At 41.5% G+C, this 7,429-nt stretch overlaps 1 protein-coding gene across 1 annotated transcript; it reads right to left on the bottom strand.

Annotated features, from left to right (window-relative positions):
* Positions 1-5,189: 5,189 nt before the first annotated feature.
* On the bottom strand, positions 5,190-7,071 carry CTXND2 (cortexin domain containing 2). The gene has a single exon (XM_080801397.1). It carries the CDS (start codon positions 7,002-7,004, stop codon positions 6,837-6,839), a length of 168 nt encoding a protein of 55 aa, XP_080657523.1. The 5' UTR covers positions 7,005-7,071; the 3' UTR covers positions 5,190-6,836.
* Positions 7,072-7,429: the final 358 nt, after the last annotated feature.

Genomic DNA, 7,429 nt, shown 5'->3' on the forward strand with positions numbered 1-7,429 from the left:
TGAGCCAGCCAGGCATCCCTGAATGTGGATTTCGTTTTATTTTGCTTTTATTTCACATGTGGACATCACTTGAAGTCAATAAAAACTGTAATATTTGTCTTTTTGACAATTGCATAATACCTCATAGTGTGGTTAAATCATATTTAGAAAGATGTTCTCAGGGGTGTCTGGGTGGCTCAGTGGGGTAAAGCTTCTACTTTCGGCTCGGGTCATGATCCCAGGGTCTTGGGATCAAGCCCCGCATGAGCCCCACATTGAGCCCTGCATCAGGCTCTCTGCTCAGCCTGGAGCCTGCTTCCCCCCATCTCTCCCTCTCTCTCTGCCTGCTTCTCTGCCTACTTGTGATCTCTGTCAATAAATAAATAAAATCTTAAAAAAAAAAAAGATGTTCTTAGTTTTTAGCTACTACAAATAGTACAACAACAAGTTGTACTATTTGAAGTAGTAGTTTTATTTTTGTTGAAGATTCCCCCGAATGGAATCTAAATAAAAAGAATGCATATACATATACATATACATATACATATACATATACATATACATATACATATACATATACATACATACACATACTTTTTTCATTTTAATATAATCTACTGTCAAATTACTATTCAAAAAGGTTGAAACAGTTTTTACTCCCACTAGCAAATCTCTGAAAGTATGTTTCCCCACACCCTCATTAAGATTGGATGTTAACTATTTAATTTTTAAGCATTTGATAGGTCTTAAAATAATAGCTGCATCAGGATAGACTAAGTTCTGTTGTGGAAACAAACAATTCCAAAGGCTTACAACAAAAACCAGGTATTTCTTGTTCACGGTGCATAATCATCTCTAGTAAGCTGACATTGGAGCTCTGCTAGGATATCTACTCAGGAACCCAGGCTGATGAGTAAGTCAGGCCAGAGGGAGAGACCGCTAACAGTCTCACATTGGCAGTTAAAGAGATTCAGGACACTTTTATTAATAACTCAGTTGTTCTGACTGAGTCATAAGGTCCTACCCAACCACAAGGGGGCCAGCCAGGAAGAACAGTCATGTCTCTTTTCTGGAAGGAGAGAGAATGGGGTGTATTTGATGAACCAGCACTATTGACTACTACACTATTTCATTATTGCTTTTAATTTGTCCACTATCTTTATACTACCCACACCTTAAACTTCATTTAAAAGGTAAAAACCAGAACCATCTGTGTAATACTAGAAACAGGGCCAGGCAGCCTAGAAATTCTTTCCTTGTGACCACATTTTATCTGTGCTCATTTCACCAGTCCACCAGTTTCCTGTAAGTCCCTATTTCCAGTTGTTAAGACACTAGGAATTGAGGTACAGGGACATGAAAGTGTCCTCTAGATATTACAAATTCAGCATGTTCCTAACTCATTTTATTGTATTATTTTCTAATGTGAGCTAGAAATTTTAGATATACCACTCCCTATAAAAGACACATGCACACACATACTATATTTATTGAATGTTTACTTCCTACCAGGCACTGTTCTAAGCACTTAACAATTATTAATTTATTTAATCCTCACAATAGTCCTATAAGGGAAGAACTATTATTGCCTCTTTTTTATGAATGAGAAAACTGAAACATACAATTACATTAAGTCTCAGAGCCAGGCAGTTTGGCCCTAGAGCTTATGGTCTTAAACCATTATGCAATACAGTTTGCTTATCTTAGTTTGGAGATGTTTATTGTATATTTTTCCTTTCTTTTTTAATTTTACTGTTCTTGTTTGGCTCTCATTTCTTGCCAGGACAGAATAGCCTCTTAATTGGTAGCCTTCTGGTAGGACTGCCCACATAGAGCTTTTTTATTTATTTTTTAAAAGATTTTATTTATTTATTTGAGAGAGAATGAGAGAGAGTGCGTGGTGAGGGGTGAGGGGCAGAGGGAGAAGCAGACTCCCTGCTGAGCAGGGAGCCTGATGCAGGACTTGATTCTGGGACTCCGGATCATGACCTGAGCTGAAGGCAGTTGCTTAACCAACTGAGCCACCCAGGTGCCCCCACACAGAGCTTTAAAATACAGTTCTGATCATGTCACTCCCCTGCTTTAAAACTGTTTTCTTTACACCTATAAAATAAAGTTCAAACTTCCCAGTACAATATTTGAGGCTCTTCAGAATTTGTTACTGACTTAGCTCTCTGGCCATGTTTCCAGTTTTTCCCTTTATACTCCGGATTAAGTGCTATTTTCCCCAGCATTACATATTTCACTTTTACATCTCCATACCTTCATTCATTGTGGTCTGTCTCCTGAATTGCCCCTTCTCTTCTTGTCTGCTGTAATATGAATTCTCTAAGGTCCAACTCAAATGTCTCCTCTGTGAAGTTTTAATAGACCAGCAGTTGTCAAACTTTATCGTGTATCAGAATCACCTGGAGGGTTTGTTAAACCACAGATTGCCATCCATCCCCACCCCACCCTTGGAGTAGATTTGGGTGGAGTCTGAGAATTTGCATGTCTAACATTTTCCTAGTAATGCCTGTGCTATTGGTAGGGGGACCAGAACTTAAGAAACACGTATTATATAGTTTCACCTATATGTACAATCTAAAAATCAAACGAAGAACAGAAGCAGACTAATAAGTACAGAGAACAAACTGGTGGTTGCCAGAGGGGAGGCACTGGGGGGCTATGGGCAAAACAGGAGAAGGGGTTTTAGAAGTAAGATCTTCACAGTGTGCCTGACTGGCTCAGTCAAGAGTGAGAGCGTGTGACTCTTCATCTCAGGGTTGTGAATTTGGGCCCATGTTGGGTGTAGAGATGACTTAAATAAGTAAACTTTAAAAAAAAAAAAGGCATGAACTTCTAGTTATAAAATAAATAAGTCAGGTGCCTGTGTAGCACTGTTATTTAAGGGTCTGCCTTCAGCTCAGGTCATGATCCCAAGGTACTGGGATGGAGCCCCAAGTCGCCAACTTCCTGCTCAGTGGGGAGTCAGCTTCTCCTCTCTCTGCCTGCTGCTCTGCCTACTTGCGCGCTCTCTCCATCAAATAAATGAATAAAATCTTAAAAAAAATTAGTAAGTGAGAAGAGCAGGTGTAGAACATGGTATATAGCTGCTGTTATTTGTGTAAATAATAAATTTCAAACATTTTTTTTCTTGGGGCACCTGGGTGGCTCAGTCCATTAAGCACCTGCCTTCAGCTCAGGTCATGGATCTCAGGGTCCTGGGATAGGCTCCCGGCTCAGCGGGGAGGCTGCTTTTCTTCCTCCCTCTGCCCTTCCCTCTGCTCATGCTCTTTTTCTCTCTCTCTCAAATAAATAAATAAAAATTTTTAAAAAACCATTTTTTTCTTATGTATACATAAAAGATCCCCGGAAGGATACATAAGAGATTAATACTGTTTGAGAAGAGGGCAAATGGAAGGTGGCAGACAAAAATGGGAGTAAGGGTTTTTACAGTACACTGTTTTATACCTTTTGAATTTTGAAGCATGAAAATAGATAGTTCATTCAATATTATTACATTAAAAATTAAAAGAAAAGGAACATGCCTGGAAAGATACACCCTCATGTGTGCAAAAACAAGCTACCTTAACAGCAATTACCTTAGGATAGAGGGATTGGGAAACATGACAGCATCTAGGAACTTTCTGCATTTTTTACCCTTCAGTAATGTTTTTGCTGTTATTGTTGTTTTTAAATATTTTACTTACTCATTTGAGAGAGAGAGAGAGAGCAAGAGAGAGAACATGAGCAGGGTGAAGGTCAGAGGGGGAAGCAGACTCCCTACTGAGTAAGGAGCCTGATTTGGGTCTTGAATGATCCTGGCCAATAAAATTTCCCAGACTGATTACACCTGTAAGCTGTCAGTTTAAAGTGAGTGAAAGGAATGTTTAAGGACATCAGATTAACAGAGATAATATGAGCAATAAAACCAGAGATATACCCTGCCCCCCCAACACCCCCGCGCAAAAACAGCAACAACAATTAAAAAAAAAAACAAAAAAAAGGTATGTGGATTGCAACTCCCTGAATCTAATAGCAAGGACGATCTAGCCAGAGAGACTGGAAACACTCTACTGACCAGTGGCTAAGCTGCCCTCTCCCCTGAACAGAATGCTCATTGGACCTGTGAGTTGGCCTTGGGTCAGTCCTCCTTTCTTTTCTTCCACAGATAATCCACTTCTGGCTGCTGCATTTTTTTTTCTTAGACAGGTTACTGTAGAAACTAAAACCTTTTTTAGATTCTCTTGCAGCTGCATATTGATGCTCTCATTAATCATGTGTTTGCTTGCATTTTATTTTAGGGGGTGGGGGAAAGGTGAGTTCCCCCTGAGCTCCTGGAGGGGATACATGCGAGCCTTCATGCACTGACATCAATCTTAATCTGCTTGCCTTTGACTCTGTCCTGCATTTTGTCCTGAATTTCTTTTTATCAAAACAGTGTACAAATCATCTCTCTCCTGCTCCCTTGCTCTCTCTCTTTCCTTGTTTAACCAATATAGCACCAGAAGAGAGTTCTTGTGAAGGCAAAGTCTAGTACCCCATTGCCAACCTGCGGTTCCCCTGCCTCTATTTTCAAATAACCCTGGGGACTTACTCAGGCCAAGGAGGGGGCAGTCCTGTTTCCAGGAGTCAGAAACAGAGACAATGATCAAGTCTCTGCTAACAGTGCATATGGTAGGTTTATGTCTCCATACCAGTTGGTATGGGTGTTAAAGCCTTGTTCAGCATGGTCCATGAGAAACACGTCACCTCTGAAATGACTGCATACTGGTCCAAGTCCCTGCACAAACACAAGTGACGCCCCACACTTAGATTCCAAGGTTATGGCTCTCTGAATTTGCAGTCACATGCTAGGTCCTTGTTGCCCAGAACATTTGGCCAGCATGGCTGAGCCTGAGAGCTTTTACAATCACTATCCCTATTACTTATTGGGCCAGATTCAATCTTCTTCAGCCAGACCTGTGTTTGGCCTTGGTCCATGGCCTCACTGCCCTCTTTCTTCCAGTGAATTCTCTTATGGACTTTCCTGTCAGTTGGCCATAGTCTACTATACCAAATTTCCCTAACTTCAGACTTTGGAGAGTACAGACTATGATTTCCGTTTCTTTTCTTTTCTTTTAAAAGATCCCTGGGATGATGATGATAACCACTACCATCATCACCATGTGTTATGTATAAGTTGCCTGTGATTCCCATAATGAATTACAACAGACTCATTTGCTTAAAACAACAGAAATTTATTCTCTCACAGTTCTGGAGGCTAGCAATCTAAAATCAAGGTGTTGGGTGCCTGGGTGGCTCAGTTGGTTAAGTGACTGCCTTTAGCTCAGGTCATGATCCCAGAGTCCCAGGATCCAGTCCCGCATCAGGTTCCCAGCTCCACCGGGAGTCTGCTTCTCCCTCTGACCTTCTCCCCTCTCATGCTCTCTCTCGCGCTTTCTCAAATGGATAAATCTCAAAGAAAAATAAAACAAAATCAAGGTGTTGGCAGGGCTGAGCTCCCTCCAAAGGCTCTGAGGCAAATATTCCCTTGTTTCTTCCAGCATCTGGTGGTTCCAGCCAAGGGTTCTTTAGTTTGTTGTTTTGTGATTCCAGTGTCTGCCTCCATCTTCACATGGCGTTTTCCTCTGTCTCTCTGTATCTTCCCTACTGTCTTTTATAAAAGACATTTGTCATTGGTCTTAAGTCTCACCCAGATAATCCAGGATGTTTATCTTGAGATCCTTAATTATATCTGTAAAGATCCTTTTACCAGGGGCACCTGAGTGGCTCAGTGGGTTAAGCCTCTCCCTTCAGCTCAGGTCATGATCTTAGGGTCCTGGGATTGAGCCCCTCGTTGGGCTCTCTGCTCAGCGGGGAGCCTGCTCCCCCCCCCGCCCCCACCGCCTGCCTCTGCCTACTTGTGATCTCTCTCTCTGTCAAATAAATAAAAAATTAAATTAAAAAAAGATCCTTTTACCAAATAAGGTCACTTTCACAGGTTTCAAGGGTAAGGACATGGTTGTATCTTTTGGAGGGCCCCTTTTCAATCTACTAGATGTTATTTTATAGATGAGGCGTTGTGGGGTGAAAAAGATTGAGGGATTCACTAAAGGTAAATGACTCCCCCTCTGTACAGAGCTCTGCCCACTTGAGAAAGGCAGCAGATTTTACAAAACCATACACACTAAAAAGCTCCTATTAGGGGCACCTGGGTGGATCAGTCGGTAGGCCTCTGACTCTTGGTTTCGGCTGTGATCATGATCTCAGGGTCGTGGAATTGAGCCCCTTATGGAGCCTGAGACCAGAGTAGGGCTCTGCGCTCAGCACGGAGTTTGCTCGGGATTCTTTTTCCTTCCCCGTCTGCTCCTGCCCCACTCATCTCTCTCTCTCTCTCTCAAAGAAATGAATAAATTAAAAAAAAATTTTTTTAAAGGTCCTGTTAGACTCTTATCATAGGACGATTGGTTCCTGCTGGCCTTATATTTGCTAAACTAAAGGGATCTCCTAAGACTGCCTCTAGGAGTTCTGGCTTTCGGTAGGACTCACCAAGTATCATTGTATTACATTACATCATACAGTTATGTCCAAATATTGTATCTTAAGGACACTTGATACTGGAGAGTTGAAACCCATGGCCTTATTTTAATCAATGAGTTCAGCCTGTCTCGATCCCATTTCGTAACCATTTCCCTGAAAAGGAACAATATAAATTGGCTCGTGTTTCATCCTTTTTGTGATTTTCAACTCACCCTCATGTGCCTATTGTGGAATGCAAGAATGAGAAGGCTGACACATAGAGAGGTAAAATAATATAAAGTCTGGGTCCTAAATATCTGTACAGTAGATTTCAAATCTCCTGGGATGGAGAGTCTATCGGGCTTTTTCATAGTTCAGCTCAGAGATGGTTCCGTGGTTGGGGAGCTGGCCTCGTAGGGATTCTTCACCAACTTGGCACACCGAAAAATCATCACAATTAGGAACAGAAATAGAAGGACAACAAAGGCAATGGCAAAGCCTTTGTCTACATCAACACTGCTGGACAGGTTTGAATCATCCATGGGAACACACGCCTCTTTACCCTGGTTCAGCTGTAGCTACCTCCTCAGGTATATCTTCAGGTTTGTCATATTCCTGGACAAAAGGGGTCAAAACAAGTTTATTGGTTTGCGTGTGTATGTATGTGTTTTCTTAATAACATTATGTCAAAACCGAAGAGGGCTTAGAAAAACAAAAACAAAACAGCAAGATTTATTTAAGAAGAGCTTATGAAACTGATGAAGTTAGTATGGGTGATTTTCAAAATATATACACACATAAAGCACAAAATTGTTGGAAAATTACTCCAAAGCAGAACATGAAGAAACATGTATAACTCAGACATCAGCTGGGGCTTCCTGGCCCTGTAAGATCCAGGTAAAACTGGGGTGCCTGGGTGGCTCAGTGAGTTAAAGCCGCTGCCTTCGGCTCAGGTTATGATCCCAGG

The sequence above is a fragment of the Martes martes genome, assembly GCF_963455335.1.
Source record: "Martes martes genome assembly, chromosome: 4".
Classification (NCBI taxonomy): Eukaryota; Metazoa; Chordata; class Mammalia; order Carnivora; family Mustelidae; genus Martes; species Martes martes.

What these genes read in the sequence shown, in the direction of transcription:
- CTXND2 (XM_080801397.1), bottom strand. Translation starts at nt 7,004, where the DNA reads ATGGATGATTCAAACCTGTCCAGCAGTGTTGATGTAGACAAAGGCTTT.